Consider the following 18,860-nt stretch of genomic DNA (forward strand, 5'->3'; position numbering starts at 1 on the left):
TGAAATTTTGTCACAGATTTCAGATGTATTCCAAAGATTTATTCTTATACCTTAAGACACTTTAAGCACAAACTGCAAGAAAAACTGTATTTTATGCACTTAAGATTTCTGCAAATGTATTTTAATACCTTGAAATATTTGCAAAAATAAAGTTCTTAAGGGTGTGATTACATTTTGTCCAGTGCATGTGTAAACCTCTGAAAACCCCCGTATAACTCAGAAATTATAGTGTGACCCTTAACCCTTTGCATGCTGGGAAATTTGTAGTCTGCTAAATTGTCATCTGCTGAAGTTCTAAAATTAGCATTTTCTTCGATTTTTTTCAAAAAATACTATCAGAATAGCAAACAGTTTGGATCCTGACGAGAGGCCATGTTTTGTGGCGTCTCATCTGGATCCAAACTGTTTGCAAAGGCATTTAAAATTCGGTTCCGGCACTGAAAGGGTTAAGCTGAAGTAACATTTCCTGTTATGTTGTACTAGAAGACTGATTTACACGCATGCAAAGGTTAAAGATAGCAAACATTATTGATTATCATCAAATTCAAGGACAAAGATAATGGAAAATATCTGCTTTTTATTTATCCTAGGGACTTACATGGTTATAAATCATTCCTGAGTGCTTTACATTAGAAGTCTGACTGTCTGATTTCATTAGGATATCACATTATAAGAATTATATTTACATTAAAATTTCTTCGTTAGCATACATTTTCCAACCAAGAGTCCAGAAATGAAACAATCATTTTGATTTCTTATACGTTTTGTGAGTGACTTTGAATTTTACTAATAAACATATTAGAACAATCTCATGTACATGTATTGAAACTTTGAAAACTGATGAATGAACATATAAATTATATGAAAGACTTATATGAAACATAAATATGTACATTTTAAAGGGACACTTTAATATACTGCTTTTAGCTCACCTTAGCATAAAGTGCTAATGGGGAACTTTTAGCATATTGTGTTGTCCATAGTCAGTGTGTGCATGAAGTTGTCTTGGTATGAATTCTCTTAAACCCCTTTACACATTTAAATGAAACTTTACTGGCATGATTCTTGGTTGGCCCTCTTTCAAAGTTTGTTTTCAAACATTCTGGTCTGTTGCATATTTAGATCAGACATCATAGCTAAAAATAGATTTTTTAAACATTCAGAAATCCTCTTCTGAAGCCATAAGAGCCAGGGCTTTTATATTTGCCATGGTTTGTTATATTTGCCATGGTTTGTTATATTGTCCATTTGTTCTCAACTAAGTTTGTTTAAGTCATGCACTTGGGGTAAACAATGGCGTCACATGATTTATATATACTTATGTATACTAAAATAGCAAAATGATTTAACACAACAAGGAAAAGTTGTAATATTAGGCATGTAACATCATTTGGTGGTCCAGGGCCCTTGTTTTGCCGTTGTTACCGCCGAATATTGGCGGCTTATCCCATGAAAAAAGTAAACTTTTTCAGCTAAAAATTCCCCCTCCAAATTTTTTTTTTTTTAAAACTTTTATACCTATGTTGCCAGCTGGTATGGTGCTACTAACCTTTGATTAAATTTATATTTATGTAAATCACATTAAAATATAGCAATTTTAGGTGTTGAATGGTTGGTGAAAAGATCTTCTAAAATTCCTGTTTACGCCCAAAACGACGCGAAATTCCCCCTCATGAGGGCTGTGGGTGGCTTCCCCTGGCGGCAAGAGAGGGCCCTGTGGTCCTCTTCCAAGTATGTTCAAATCATGCCCCTAGATTCAAAACTTGTCACTTCCTGGGGCTATCTCGTTTCCCTTATATTGATTAAATTGACACAGTCCAAGAGTTTTAATAAACATAAATGTCACCATGCAGTAGCATACATATTTATCCCATTTTTAACGCGACATTGACAGTATAACACCTTATGGAATATACTAGCCTGTATTCAACACTGTGGGATTACCTGTCACGTGCCCTGTCACGTGCACGGACTACTTTTTACTTTACCACTGAATGATTTTTCATAATTAATAAAGTCGAGAAAACTTTAGATTCAAAATTATACGACCTTCAACCTTTAAATCTAGTCATATGACATAATTTTTTGCCATCCGTATAATGAATCAGCTGATTGATGGCGTCATAAAATGACACTTATTGCATCATTTCCCCCCCCCCCCCCAAAAATGAAAAATGTATTATAAACGCGACTTATTTCACATGTACATGTACTGTATATCGACATACGGTATTTGAATTGTCAATTAATCACATTTTCCTTATTTCGTGTAATGTGCATTGTTTAAAATCCATGCATATACTTTTGACATTTAAGAATGTACAACAAGCCATACAAATATCGCACAATTCATAAATAATCTGCAATATTTGCTATCCGATTTAATTCACGTTAAGCAAAGAGCTGTGTAAAGTATAAGCTGGTAAAAATAGCACCACACTGGAATTCGGAACTTCCCATTTTGTACACGGGTATTTTAGCTGTTGTTTAATGGAATGTTTTCCATTCTTTGTGTATTTATATATTAAATTATTTTCTTGTACACAATAAGGGCATTTATCATAGACAAATAACATTGTGCAAGTTTAAACATAATTATGTTTGTATGCAGAAATCTGCAAATGCATCCGAGTTTACCAACGGCTATTATTTGATAAACTGCTCCGGTTCATTTTAACAGCAGTAATGTTCATAGAGTACATGACGTAGCGTGTGACGAATAAGAAAGTTTAACGAATTCATTTGAAAATAGTGATTGGATGGCATATGGGTCTTTATTTAACTATGCTAAAATAATTATTAAAGACCCTAGATGCAAAATCGTCAATTATTGAGTTAAATGGATTATAAGATGGATTTTAAAGGATAATTAAAGGTAAGAAACTAGTTCGAACAAGTTTTGGTTTTTGTTTGAACTTTTGTCTTCCCTGTTCTCGAGGTAATGATTTTAACATGGGCGCCATTGATGCATCGGATTACACACGGCATACCCATAACATTTTATAAAAAACACGTTCTGCGCATCCTTAAATTCGTCGTCAGAAGTCGGAAAACATATTGCCCTGTATATTAAGTCACATAAAGTGTCAGTCGCTGCAATTGTCTGTTTACTTGTCGAAATTATCAAGGTCGTCGATGGTGTACATGTATCATAATGTGGACATCGACATCATTTTGTCAGGAGCAATAGCCGCCATATTGGATTTTGATAATTTTCTTTCGAAAATAAAATGAATTATAGTAAAGTAAAATCTTCTTTTTGCGGTCGTAATGTGTTACAATTTGCATACTGCGTAAAATTGAATCGAGGCATATGGTGATATTTTTACTTGTTTTACAGTTTGTGTGTGAATTTTTTAAGGACTATTTTGCGTACCAGAACAAATACATTTATATCACTACGCATGGTTACATTCGTTAGATTTTAAGCGCTTTTAAGACTGAATTAAAATTATTGTTAAGGTTATTAGATCTATTTATGTTAAATGTCACGTTGAAATAAAATCAAATGGGATAAATAGAATACTAGGATTAGCGTTGAATACAGAGAAATTTATGTTGCTCGGCTCGAACACCGAAAGCGCTCTCCAAGGCTCGCGCTCCCGGCGTTCCTAGCCTCGCAACATAAACTTCTCTGTATTCAATGCTAACCTAATATTCTCTATATATACTGCCTTCAGGTGATTGAAATGTGATAATATTTTTGTTAAGTAACAGATATATTGATTTTGTAACACTTTTATTTCCACACATTTACTAATGTTGTCAACATGGTTAACAGTTATTTCAAATGGCGAAAGAGTATGACAATATAAGAAACACCTTACTTCATGATTGATAATATCTTCCTTCGAAACAAGATCTGTGTTTGTTGTAATGACAATGTATGTCTCTTAGTCTAATATTCCATCTATCTGCATCCGCATCCGTATCCGTATAAAACGGACGCTATATTCCATTTATCCGCATATGTCGAACGTATCTTTCTTTTATTATATGGATAAAACTGAAAATTATAATTGAGATGATTATTATGAAGGACAGGTGTGAATTTAAGTAGATATAAGGTACAGATCATCATTCTGTCTGTAAAGGAATACAAATGGTAAATATCTGAAACATCTTCCAGTGGGTATGCTTTTCCAAACATTTGAAGTGAAATCAGAGTCCCGATATGCAGAACTGCGTTGGTTGAATAATTTCAGGTAGTTTTTCATGAATTTGATTAGTTTTTCAATTGATTATTGAGATGACACCTCCCTCATAGTGCTAAATGCCGTCCGTTTCTTGTCCGCATCTGCATTAGAATGCTCACTTAAGCGTTCATTTGCGGACGCCTATTGCGTGTGCGGATATGCGGATGCGGATGAATGGAATAAGCGCAGTGCATTTCAACTGGTTCTATTTTTTTACGGATGCGGATATGCGGATGTGGATACAGACAGATGGAATAGTAGCCGTATTCTTGTTAAAATGAATCGGGTTTGATGATACGCAGTGTGTTAAAGTCAAAAATCCCTAATTAGATACTGCGTTTTTTTCTTGATGTGCTTCATTATTGATAGATTAAAACCTTTTTATCACTCTAGAAGGCACATTTTTAGTCCAATCTCCCAAAACTTTGTCAGAATATTTGTTCTCATAATAAATTGGTAGAACTCAAAATGGGTTCTGGTTTGCTAAAAAAATGGATATCCAAACTTTGAAATTACTTTCATTCTCTATTGCAAATTTTTTTAAATTTAAAATCATACTGTTTGAAAGAAGCCATGTTTTTAATGTTCATGGACATTGGAAAATTAAATAATAGTTTAAATAGTAAAATAATTTTTTTTTGTGCTCAACTCTTTTGCTTCACAATTGTAGTTTATTTTTAGCTCACCTGAGCACAACGTGCTCATGGTGAGCTTTTGTGATCGCCTTTTGTCTGATGTGCGGCGTCAACATTTGCCTTATTAACTCTCTACAGGCCACATTTATTGTCCAATCTTCATGAAATTTGGTCAGAAGATTGGTCTCAATGATATCTTGGATGAGTTCGAAAATGGTAACGTTTACTAAAAAATATGGCTGCCAAGGGGCGGGGCATTTTTCCTTATATGGCTACATGTATATATGGCTATAGTAAAATCCTGTTAATACTCTAGAGGCCACATTTATTGTCTGATCTTCATGAAACTTGGTCAGAAGATTCATCCCAATAATATGTTGGACGAGTTCGAACATGATTCCGGTTGGTTGAAAAACATGGCCGCCAGGGGGCGGGGCATTTTTCCTTATATGGCTATAGTAAAACCTTGTTAACACTCTAGAGCAGCGGTTTTTCTGCCTATTTTGGGAAAAGGAGTCTCGACAAACTGGGAATTTTTTATCGACAAAATTGGTCATTTTGGGAATTTTTGCATTGATGAAACGGCTCATTTGGGAAAAAATTGTGAATAAATCATGCTTAAATAATTCAGTGGTTTAACAAATAAATTTGTTTTATTTGTTATTTTGTCTTCTTTATGTAAACAGATGCAATTTTGGGCATGTTCAACGTTAATTCAAGTACTGCAGTTTTGTTTTTCAGTTACAGTTACACTCTGTGATAAGAACTGAACAGTCAAAACCTTATAGCAAATATTTTTGACCAAAACAAACACTGGTTAGTCACACAAGTTATAAGACACTTCATTCTTAAAAAAAAAAAAAAAATGTTTTTTTTTTTTTTTTTGGAAATTGGGATTTTTTTTTTATAATTTCGGTTTGGGATTGGGTCCGTTTGCGTTGGGAGTGCCTCCGTTTTCCGGAGGCACAGACAGTGCTGAAAAACCCCTGTAGAGGTCACATTTATTTTCCAATCTTCATGAAACTTGCTCAGAAGATTTGTCCCAATGAAATCTTGGATGAGTTCAAAAATGATTTTGGTTGCTTTAAAAACATGGCCACCAGGGGCGGGGCATTTTTCCTTATGTGGCTATACATGTACATTGTATATGGCTATAGTAAAACCTTGTTAACACTCTAGAGGCCACATTTATTGTTTGATCTTCATTAAATTTGTTCAGAAGATTGGTCTCAATGAAATCTTGGATGAATTTGAAAATAATTACGTTTGCTTGAAAAACATGGCTTCCAAGGGGCGGGGCATTTTTCCTTATATGGTTGTAGTTAAATCGTGTTAACACTCTAGAGGCCACATTTAATGTCCTATCTTCATGGAACATGGTCAGAAGATTCATCCTGACAATATCTTGGACCAGTTCAAAAATGATGCCGGTTGGTTGAAAAACATGGCTGCCAGGGGGCGAGGCATTTTGCCTTATATCGCTATAGTAAAACCTTGTTAACACTCTAGAGTCCACATTTATTTTCCGATCTTCATGAAACTTGGTCAGAAGATTTGTCCCAATAATATCTTGTTATGTCTGGTGAGCACCTTGGGCCTTTCAGGCCCTCTTGTTATAATGATAATTCCAATAACAAACCCAAATCAAAGCGCTGAAGGCACTGTAGTTGTTCGCTGTTGTCGTCCCTGATTAGCTTGTGCGCATTGCACAGGCTAATCAGTGTGCACAGGCTAATCTTATTTGACATGCAATCAGCCCCGTTTTCCCTGAAAGCAGCCAATATGTACAGATTACAATTATAAAAACTAGACTGGCCAATAATCATAACGGATGTAGCCTAAATTCGGCCACAGCCATTGAAAAAAAGAAGCCCTAATATGTCACTTTATAATTTGAAATTAATTCTGGAGTTCTTTCCTTAATGAGGTAAGGGTGTTCTTGAATGTTGTTCTATTGTTTTATTTTACAGACTAGATCTGAAAATTGGAAGAGAGAAAGTTGCAAGCTATTTTAATTATTCTGGTTGAATCTTCTCATAAGTATAGTGAAACTGACCTCAATAAATGGTTCTAAGACATAAATTTAACTTGTAACAATATTTTTGTTTATACTAAAGCCCGGTTGACCCACATTGAAAACAGTGGTGTATGCTGGTTTGTTAAAATTAGAGCTTTTTATTGGTAGACAAAGTCACTTTGAACTATCAAAGACAAAAGTTGTACATGTGATCTGCATCAACCTTTACTCACTATTTTGTTGGCACAATTAATTGGTCAAGTATTCCTGTAATAAGCAGCTACATCCCCCCCAAAACATTTTTTAGAAATGGTGCGTAATAAATTATTTGAAATTGCCCTAAAACCTATATTTATTACCATAAGCAAGGAATTACTGCTGGCAAAAGGCAGTGTCATTAGTATTAAAATTTTTGACAGCTTTCCAGAATATTTATTATTGTTAACTGGATTGCATTTCACCAGTGCGTTTAGTTGATGGTTTTCTTGTCTGAGTAGCTTCCTATTACTCCATCCTTATAATTTCAAATTAGCTGAGGCCTGCAGCCAAACAAATACCACTTATTTCCTCACAACACTTATTTCTGTGTGTCCATTGACATTAAGTGGGGGCATCTTGTTGAAAAATTAATGAACTAGAATGTCAAGAAGAATCCATATTGAAACTGTTGAAAGAATTCTTCAGTATAAAATGGGGTAATTTTCATAGAATGAGTTTTAATGTTGCAATTTGTATTGGTTTGTTGATCTACCATAGTTATATCCTGTTACTTAGAATAAATGAGAATTTGATTTCAATTTAATTGGTTTATCTTTCCATTCTAATGCAATTTATTATCCCCCGCCATAGGCGGAGGGATACTGTTTTGTCGTTGTCCGTCCGTCCTTCCGTCCATCCATCCGGCTCTTTTGTGTCCGGAGCCATATCTTGGAAGTGCTTTGGCGGATTTCAATGAAACTTGGTATGAGTATATATATATATATATATATATATATATATATATATATATATATATATATATATATATATATATATATATAGATATATATATATATATATAGATAAGAGGATGATGCACGCCTAATGGCATTGTACACCATCTGTTAATAACAGAGTTATGACCGTTTGTATCTTGGAAAAATGCTTTTTTGTGTTTGGAGACATATCTTGGAAGTGCTTTGGCGGATTTCATTGAAACTTGGTTTGAGTATATATATGGATAAGAGGATGATGCACGCCAGATGGCATTGTACACCATTGGATAATAAAGGAGTTATGGCCCATTGTATCTTGAAAAAATGCTTTTTGAGTGTCAAATATAACACTTTTGTGTCCAGAAGCATATTGGCGGAGGATATCAATTCAACGAATTTGCTTGTTTTTTATGTCCCCTTTCAAAGAAAAGGGGGCATATAGTGATCAGACTGTCTGTCCGTCTGTCTGTCTGTCTGTCCATCTGTCCGTACGTCTGTCTTTCCGTCACACTTTGCGTTTAGGTTTCGAAAAATGCTCATTACTTCTATGTCCCTTGAGATATAACCTTCATATTTGGTATGCCTGTGTATACGGACAAGGCCTTTCCATACGCACAAAAATGTTCACCCCTGTGACATTGACCTTGAACTTAGGGTCCGCGTTTAGGTTTCTAAATCTACGTATAAGTTTCGAAAAATGCTCATAACTTCTATGTCCCTTGAGATATAGCCTTCATATTTGTTATGCATGTGTATATGGACGAGGCCTTTCCATAGACACAAAAAATTTCACCCCTGTGACCTTGACCTTGAACTTATGGTCCGCGTTTAGGTTTCGAAATCTGCGATGTAAGTTTAGAAAAAATGCTCATAACTTCTATGTCCCTTGAGATATAACCTTCATATTTGGCATGCATGTGTATATGGACGAGGCCTTTCCATACGCACAAAAATTTTTACCCCTGTGACCTTTACCTTGAACTTAGGGTCCGCGTTTAGGTTTCGAAATCTGCGTTTAGGTTTAGATAAATGCTCATAACTTCTATCAAAGCGTTTATAGGTGGCATCCTATGGTGACAGCTCTTTTTTATGCCCCCCGAAGGAGGGCATATACTGCTCGGACTGTCCGTCCGTCTTTCCGTCACACTTTGTTTTTATTGTCCCCTACCGGTGTCACACTTTTCTGGATCCTGCGATAACTTTCAAAGTTCTTAATATTTTTTCATGAAACTTGAAAAATGGATAGATGGCAATATGGACATTATGCACGCCATTTCATTTTGTTCTTACGTCAAAAATTCTGGTTGCTATGGCAACAAATAGACTAGATATGCTGCTGAAAATGTTGGTTTTCTGGATCCTGCGATAACTTAAAAAGTTCTTAATATTTTTTCATGAAACTTGCAACATGGATAGATGGCAATATGGACATTATGCAGGTCATTTCATTTTGTTCCTACGTCAAAAATTGTGGTTGCTATGGCAGCCCAAAAAACAAAAAATTCTGAAAATGGTGGAATTTCTGACAATGGTGAAGCCAGTAGGGTCAATATTGCTTGACAATAGCCTTGTTTGTTATTAATTTGCATAATCGGTTGCAAATGATGCCTTTGGCTTTGTGAGTTTTGGATTTCAATGGTCTTTTTAGCTCAAGTATTATATAATATTATGAAATATATATAGTGGAGCGATCCTACTCACGTCGGCGTTCCGTTCAATGACGTTTCTGTTAGCGTGCAAATGTTAACGTTTTTGTACTATCCCATTTATTTTCATTGTCCCTTGACATATTGCTTTCATATTTTGAATACTCGTTTACCAACATCACCCCAACCTATAAACAAGAGCAGACAACTCTATCAAGCATTTTGTCATAATTATTGCCCCTTTTATACTTAGAATATGCATATAATTGATAAATCTATGTTAAAGTTTGCGTACTACTCCAAATATTTCCTATATCCTTTGACATATTGCTTTTATATGTTGCATACTTGTTTCTTTAGGGTTTGTTTTCTTGGGTTTAGACTAAGCGTTGCGCAGTTAAAAGAATTCAAGATTGAGCAATAAATGTGGCATATAGCATTGAACTGTCTGTCTGTCCGTCCGTCCGAAAACTTTAACATTGGCCATAACTTTTGCAATATTAAAGATAGCAACTTGATATTTGGCATGCATGTGTATCTTATGGAACTGCACATTTTGAGTGGTGAAAGGTCAAGGTCATCCTGTCAAGGTCAAAAGTAAGAAAATACAATCCAAGGGAAGTAATAAGCTTTAAAAGGGAGATAATTTCTAACCTGCCAAATAATATATTGAGATTTTATTTAAAAGCGGCGCAATAGGGGGCATTGTGTTTCTGACAAACACATCTCTTGTGTCATAGGAATTAGCAGTGACAGAATTTCCCATATGATCTCCAAACAATAACAGCAACCAAATATACATGTATTCATTTGACAACCTCACTCATTGTCATATCAATACTTTAAAACCAAATACATGTCCTTAAAGTGCTTCCCAAATCAGCCTGTGCGGTCCACACAAGCGAATCAGGGACAATACTTTCGGCCTTAAATGGATAATTGCATTAAGAAGAGATTTTCTTTTAACTAAAATTCAATAAAAGTGGAAAGTGTTGTCTGTATAAGCCTGTGTGGACTCCAACACAGGAGCAATATATATGTACATGTTTGTATGTAAGACAGCTTGACTGTAGATTACAGGAATAATGCAATGTTTGTTTGCAAGACAGCCCAACTGCTTGTAGATTACAGGATCAATGCAATGTTTGTGTGTAAGACAGCCCAACTGCTTGTAGATTACAGGTTCAATGCAATGTTTGGGTGTAAGACAGCCCAACTGCATGTAGATTACAGGATCAATGCAATGTTTGTGTGCAAGACAGCCCAACTGCATGTAGATTACAGGATCAATGCAATGTTTGTGTGTAAGACAGCCCAACTGCTGTAGATTACAAGATCAATGCAATGTTTGGGTGTAAGACAGCCCAACTGCATGTAGATTACAGGATCAATGCAATGTTTGTATGTTAGACAGCGCAACTGCTTGTAGATTACAGGATAAATGCAATGTTTGTGTGTAAGACAGCCCAACTGCATGTAGATTACAGGATCAATGCAATGTTTGTATGTTAGACAGCGCAACTGCTTGTAGATTACAGGATAAATGCAATGTTTGTGTGTAAGACAGCCCAACTGCTTGTAGATTACAGGATCAATGCAATGTTTGTGTGTAAGACAGCCCAACTGCTTGTAGATTACAGGATTAATTCAATGTTTGTGTGCAAGACAGCCCAACTGCTTGTAGATTACAGGATTAATGCAATGTTTGTGTGCAAGACAGCCCAACTGCTTGTAGATTACAGGATCAATGCAGTGTTTGTTTGTAAGACAGCCCAACTGCTTGTAGATTACAGGTTCAATGCAATGTTTGTGTGTAAGACAGCCCAACTGCTTGTAGATTACAGGATCAATGCAATGTTTGTTTGTAAGACAGCCCAACTGCTTGTAGATTACAGGTTCAATGCAATGTTTGTATGTTAGACAGCCTGACTGGTTGTTGGTTTTAGGATCAATGCAATGTTTGTGTGTAAGACAGCCAAACTGATTGTAAATTACAGGATAAATGCAATGTTTGTGTGTAAGACCGTGTAACTGGTTGTTGATTACATGATCAATTCAATCTTTGTATGTTAGACATTCCAACTGCTTGTAGATTACAGGATCAATGCAATGTTTGTGTGTAAGACCGTCTAACTAGTTGTTGATTACAGCTTGAATGCAATGTTTGTATGAAAGACAGCCTCATTGACTATTGAATACATGTTTATTGCTATGTTTGTGTTTAAGACAGCCCAACTACTTGTAGATTACAGGATCATTGCAATGTTTGTATGTCAGACAGCCTAACTACGTGTAGATTACAGGATCAGTGTTTTTTATGTCCCCCAGTCTATACTGGGGGACATATTGTTTTTGCCCTGTCTGTTTATTTGTTGGTTTGCGTCAAATTTTAACCTTGGCCATAACTTTTGCAATATTTAACTTGATATTTTGCATGCATGTGTATCTCATTGAGCTGCACATTTTGAGTGGTGAAATGTCATGGTCAAAATCCTTCAAGGTCAATGTCAAATATATGAGGGGGGCATTGTGTTTCACAAACACATCTTGTTTTTTCACCATTATGGGAATGGGGCCGGGTCCCTTTGAATTGGAAAAAATCGCTGTGTTTTGACTAAAATTGGAAAATTAGTGTTGTTGCTGTTTTGCTAAGAAATGCTTCAAATTGAGATTTAAAGTGTGTCAGTATTATTTTTACCAAGTTTGAGATGAAAAATAGGTTGAAATAAATATTTTGGAAACCTTAAATTGGAAATTTTAGGTCCTATTTGGGAATTTTTTTTTTCTGTGTTTCCATTGGAAATGGGTCCAAATTATGGACCTGATTTTTTTATACAGGAAAAACAACACAATGCAAATTTTAATGTAAGACAGTCTGAATTGTTTTTAGCTCACCTGTCACGAAGTGACATGGTGAGCTTATTTGACCGTGTGATGTCCGGCGTCCGTATGTGCGTGCGTGTGTGCGTGCTTCCGTCAACAATTTGTTTGTGTAGACAGTAGAGGTCACAGTTTTCATCCAATCTTTATGAAATTTGGTCAGAATGTTTATCTTGATGAAATCTGGGTTGGGATTGTTATTGGGTCATCTGGGGTTAAAAACTAGGTCAAATAATTGAAAAACCTTGTGTAGACTATAGAGGTCGCAGTTTTCATCCAATCTTTATCAAATTTGGTCAGAATGTTTATTTTGATGAAATCTGGGTTGGGATTGTATTTGGGTCATCTGAGGTAAAAAAACTAGGTCACTAGGTCAAAAACTAGGTCAGATAATAGAAAAACCTTGTGTAGACAATAGAGGTTGCAGTTTTCATCCAATCTTTATGAAATTTGGTCAGAATGTTTATCTTGATGGAATCTGGGTTTGGATTGTATTTGGATCATCTTGGGTCAAAAACTAGGTCACTAGGTCAAAAACTAGGTCAAATGATAGAAAAACCTTGTATAGACAATAGAGGTCGCAGTTTTCATCCAATCTTTATGAAATTTGGTCAGAATGGTTATCTTGATGAAATCTGGGTTGGGATTGTATTTGGGTAATCTTGAGTCAAAAACTAGGTCACTAGGTATAATAATAGAAAAACCTTGTGTAGACAATAGAGGTCACAGTTTTCATCCAATCTTCATAAAATTTGGTCAGAATGTTTGTCTTGAAGAAATCTGGGTTGGGATTGTATTTGGGTCATCTGGGGTCAAAAACTAGGTCACTAGGTCAAGTAATAGAAAAACCTTGTGTAGGCAATAGAGGTCACCGTTTTCATCTAATCTTTATAAAATTTGGTCAGAATGTTTATCTTGATGAAATCTGGGTTTGGATTGTATTTGGGTCACCTGGGGTCAAAAACTAGGTCAATAGGTCAAATATTAGAAAAACCTTGTGTATACAATAGTGGTCACAGTTTTCATCCAATCTTTATGAAATTTGGTCAGAATGTTTATCTTGATGAAATCTGGGTTGGGAATGAATTTGGTTAGTCAGGTGAGCGATTCAGCGCCATCATGGCCCTCTTGTTGATTACAGGTTCAATACATTGTTTGTGTGTAAGACACTTGTTTGGTAGTAAATGACTGGTTCAATGCAATGTTTGTATGTAAGACAGCCTGATTGGTTGTTGATTACAGGTTCAATGCAATGTTTGTGTGAAATACAGCCCAACTACTTGTAGATTACAGGATCAATATTACTATGCCTTCTGCCAATCTGCCTATTACCATATTCTCATGTCTGTTGATAAATATGCATTATTGTCCCCTACCGTCGAAACCGGAGGGAACTTATGGTTTGCACTCCGTCTGTCAGTCAGTCCATCACACTTTTCTGGATCCTGCGATAACTTTAAAAGTACTTCATATTTTTTCATGAAACTTGAAACATGGATAGATGGTCATATGGAGATTATGCACATCATTTTATTTTGTTCCTACGTCAAAAATTCTGGTTGCTATGGCAAAAAATATGAATTTTTTTTTTACTGACAATGGTGGAGTTTCACCGGTAGGGGACCATATTGCTTGGCAATCTCTTGTTGTTTATATCATTATATGGCGAACATAACAAACTTGATGAAAATAATATTTCTTAGTATTGTATTTGTATTAATGAAATTTTGTGAGACAATTCAGTGCAGGACATAAGTATTTTGAATGAATGCATTATCTTAAAATAACAATGACATAAACAACTTCCATTTAAGAAATATACTGTAAATGTCATTTGGAAGCCTTCAAAATTGAACACACCTTATATCCATTAGAAAATTCCAGAAACAGTTCCTTATATATAAAAGCTCTTGTCAGTACTTCTTATATTGTCTATGATTAACAGAAGTATGTGAGTACAGGTTTCACATTTACATTCTTTTAAAAGCATAATAACAAAAGTGATTTTGAACATAAATGTTAAGCCTTCAGACTGTATTTGTTTTAGCAACCACATTAATGACATCTTTGTGTACAAGTTGAAAGTAGCTAGTGTTGCCAAAGAATACAGGCATTTAAATTATCCATGTGCTTTGAAATTTAAAATTAATGTCTATTTACAGTTATTTGAATGCCAGCGTGTTTTTTTACATTTGTATTTATCAATATTTCAAAGTATTGATCTTTTATTTTTAAATCCGTGTAAACAGTCTATTTTACTTTTTTCTCATAGAAATTTGTATGCCCCCCTTCGAAGAAGAGGGAGTATATTGTTTTGCACATGTCAGTCGGTCGGTCAGTCCGTTGGTCGGTCCTTCCGTCAGTCTGTCCACCAGATGGTTTCCGGATGATAACTCAAGAACGCTTAGGCCTAGGATCATGAAACTTCATAGGTACATTGATCATGACTGGCAGATGACCCCTATTGATTTTCAGGTCACTAGGTCAAAGGCCAAGGTCACAGTGACTTGAAACAGTTAAATGGTTTCCGAATGATAATTCAAGAATGCTTAGGCCTAGGATCATGAAACTTTATAGGTACATGGATCATGACTCGCAGATTACCCCTATTGATTTTCAGGTCACTAGGTCATAGGTCAAGGTCACAGTGACTCGAAACAGTAAAATGGTTTCTGGATGATAACTTAAGAATGCTTATGCCTAGGATCATGAAACTTCATAGGAACATTGATCATGAATTGCAGATGACCCCAATTGATTTTCAGGTCACTAGGTAAAAGGTCACGGTCACGGTGACTCGAAACAGTAAAATGGTTTCCGGATGATAACTCAAGAATGCTTACGCCTTGGATCATGAAACTTCATAGGTACATTGATGATGAATGGCAGATGACCCCTATTGATTTTCAGGTCACTAGGTCAAAGGTCAAGGTCACAGTGACAAAAACGTATTCACACACTGGCTGCCACTACAACTGACAGCCCATATGGGGGGCATGCATGTTTTACAAACAGCCCTTGTTCAAACAAACTTGTGTTAAGTGAAAACAAGATTTAAAAAATGTAATTGTTTTTTCATGTAAACATGATGAGAATTTTTGTTTGTTTTTAATAACCCAAATAATTTCATTTGTTTTACAGGGTTGGGACTGAAAACGACTGATATTGTGGAATTCAACTGGATCGGTTTTGTGAAAAGATTATGTCGACATGTGGCCAACTCCACCAATCCCGTCTTTCTTTGCTCTTTACCTGAGAGTTGAGTTGCTTTGTTTTCTCTGAAATGTTGGAATGCCAAATGGTAGAAAGTTTATGAAAGGCGCTTCGTAAATAATGAAATACTGGAACCAAAAAAATGGGGTGTTCCTGGTTGGAGCCAATTTCAACACAAAAAATCATCCTCAAATGTTAACATGTTTAGGGGTTTGAATAAAAACTATGCTCTGCTTGTGTCTGCTTTCTTATTTCTTTATAGTCTTGTTGTTTATTAAAACCTTTCATTAAAAAAATGGTAATTACTTTCTTAAATACTATTTTATGCCCCTGGATTGATGGTCAGGGGTATATTGTTTTTGGCCTGTCTGTCTGTCTGTCATTGTAAGTGTGTGTCTGTCTGTTCCAAAAATTTAACCTTGGTCATATACTTGGGTACATATTGTTTATGCCCTGTTTGTTGGTTTGCGTCATACTTAAACATTGGCCATAACTTTTGCAATATTGAAGATAGCAACTTGATATTTGGCATGCACGTGTATCTCATGGAGCTGCACATTTTGAGTGGTGAAAGGTCAAGGTCATCTCATCCTTCAAGGTCAAAGGTCAAATATATGGCTTCAAAGCGCAGTTGGGGGCATTGTGTTTCACAAACACTTATATTATGTTTCACATTAAGGCAACATTGTATTGAATTATTTAAGGTTCTGTATTTAAATTTAGTATTATATGGTTCTGAATTTAAATTTAGTATTTTTAGCTCACCTGAGCACAACGTGCTCATGGTATGCTTTTGTGATCACCTTTTGTCTGTCGTCCGTCGTGAACATTTTGCCTTGTGAACACTCGAGAGGCCACATTTATTGTCTGATCTTCATGAAATTTGGTCAGAGCATTTGTCCCATTGATACCTCAACTGAGTTTGAAACTGGGTCATGCTGGGTCAAAACTAGGTCACGAGGTCAAAAAAAGAATGATATGTTGGTTGAGGACAAAAATGGTTCCGGTCCGTTGAAAAACATGGCCGCCAGGGGACGAGGCAGTATTCCTTATATGGCTATAAAGAAACCTTGTGAACACACTAGAAGTCACAATTTTTGCCCAATCATCATGAAACTTGGTCAAAACATTGGTTTTATTGATATCTTGGACGAGTTTGAAAATGGTCCAGATCGATGAAAAAACATGGCCCCAAGGGGGTGGGGCAGTTTTCCTTATATGGCTATAGTAAAACCTTGTTAACACTCTAGAGGCCACATTTATTGTCCAATCTTTATGGAATTTGGTCAGAAGATTGGTCTCAATGATATCTTGGATGAGTTCGAAAATGGTAACATTTGCTTGAAAAACATGGCTGCCAAGGGGTGGGCATTTTTCCTTATATAGCTATATATGGCTATAGTAAAATCTGTTAACACTCTTGAGGCCACATTTGTTGTCTGATCTTCATGAAAATTGGTCATAAGATTTGTCCTAATGATATCTTGGATGAGTTCGAAAATGGTTTCAGTTGCTTAAAAAAAACATGGCCACCAGGGGGCAGGGCATTTTTCCTAATATGGCTATATACATGCTTTAGTAAAACCTTGTTAACACTCTAAAGGCCACATTTATGTCCGATCATCATGAAACTTGGTCAGATGATTTGTCCCAATGATATCTTAAAGGAGTTTGAAAATGGTTCCGGTTGGTGGAAAAAACATGGCCGCCAAGGGGGCATGGCAAATTTCCTTATATAGCTATAGGTAAATCTTGTTAACAATCTAGAAGCCATATTTATTGTGTGATCATCATGAAACTTTGTCAGAAGATTTGTTCCAATGATATTTTGGACAAGTTCGAAAATGGTTCCAGTTGCTTGAAAAACATGACCACCAGTGGGCGGGCATTTTCTTATATGGACTTATGAATCTTCATGAAACTTTGTCAGTGTATTTGTTTAAATGATATCTTGGATGTGTATGAAAATGGTTCTGACCTGTTGAAAAACGTGGCTGCCAGGGTGTTCACTAGTCATGAAAGTTGGTAAGAACATTTTGTTCTAATGACATCTTTGGGCTGCACAGAACAGGTCAGTTCCTTTGAATCTCGGGTGAGCGACTTTTGGGCCTTTCAGGCCCTCTTGTTTCTTTCTTCATTGACAATATATAAGCAGGGCTATAGATAGCAAGCGTATTTGCATATTATGCAATGAAAAAACCAAAACGTTATGAAATTCAAAATAAAGCGCAAATGCAAATTTTATAACTTATTCCCGTAAAAAAACTTGCATCATGAACACAACTCTTCAAACACCGGGCGTATTTTTTAGATGGGTTATTTTCGTACAAAAATGTACTGGATAGTTTTATATGCTGTCCTATGAAGAAAAGAAGGCAGTCTTTCCAGCAGTTATCAATCTTGGGGTATTATTGTAATTATTCGTAGACCCGTCCGATTTCTACTTTTATTTTCAAGGTATTCAACTCAAAATGACCCGAAAACGGGTACATCGCTTTGAAAAAGCCATAACTTCATCAATTGTGCAGCGATTTTCATGAACTATGAATTAACTTTGATCAGAAATTCAGTAATTGTTTGTTGTTATGTACAGGTACCTTTTTTGCATCCATTGTATAAATAACATAGTAACCTTAGAAGATTGTTATTAAATATGTCATTCCCTTAATTACCCAATTGAGTTAAAAATACCGGGGGTGAAAAACCCAATTAAGCTCAAAAGTAGGGGGTTAACATTTTGCTAAAACTATTGAATTTACAAAAACCCTAATGTTGTCAAAAAACAGGGGATGATTAACCCATATACCCCAACAGTTATCTATAGCCCTGTCGAAGCTTGTGTGATACACTTGTATTGTTCTACCTGTATAATGATGTCATATCATAAGGCACCATTTTATGTTTTTATGGAATTATTTGGCTTCATTTTGAAAATAAGGTAAAACAAAGTACATATGTCATATATATAATACCATGAGTTTATTAAACATTTCTTCCATTAATCTGCGTGATTGTTGCCCACTCGATTAGTACTGTTTCCCAGCTTTTCAAAATAACTTATGTTGTTAAAAACTAACCAAGTATTCTGTATATTGTTTTAATTCTGAATGATGTTTGACATATTTCCTTAGATCATGTAACCTTTACTACAGTACTGTCTTGTTGCCATATACATGTATAAAGGTAACTTATATTGCATGACTTCATTATTGTTTCCTCAATGGAAATATACTCCATTAATATCTTATCTTCCTACAAAGCTTTCAACTCTTTTAAGGTCACTTTTTTCTGAGCAATTT

The 18,860-nt window shown here is 35.5% G+C and overlaps 1 protein-coding gene across 1 annotated transcript in view; it reads left to right on the forward strand.

Annotated features, from left to right (window-relative positions):
• The window catches only part of LOC127851378 (chromatin modification-related protein MEAF6-like), a 39,217-nt gene extending 23,419 nt beyond the window's left edge, over nucleotides 1-15,798 (forward strand). The window contains exon 6 of the mRNA XM_052385120.1: nucleotides 15,490-15,798. Coding sequence (XP_052241080.1) covers nucleotides 15,490-15,511 — 22 coding nt within the window. The 3' untranslated portion in view covers nucleotides 15,512-15,798. The remainder of the gene's footprint in view (nucleotides 1-15,489) is intronic.
• The last annotated feature ends 3,062 nt before the right edge of the window (nucleotides 15,799-18,860 follow it).

The sequence above is a fragment of the Dreissena polymorpha genome, chromosome 11 (genome assembly GCF_020536995.1).
Source record: "Dreissena polymorpha isolate Duluth1 chromosome 11, UMN_Dpol_1.0, whole genome shotgun sequence".
Taxonomy (NCBI): Eukaryota; Metazoa; Mollusca; class Bivalvia; order Myida; family Dreissenidae; genus Dreissena; species Dreissena polymorpha.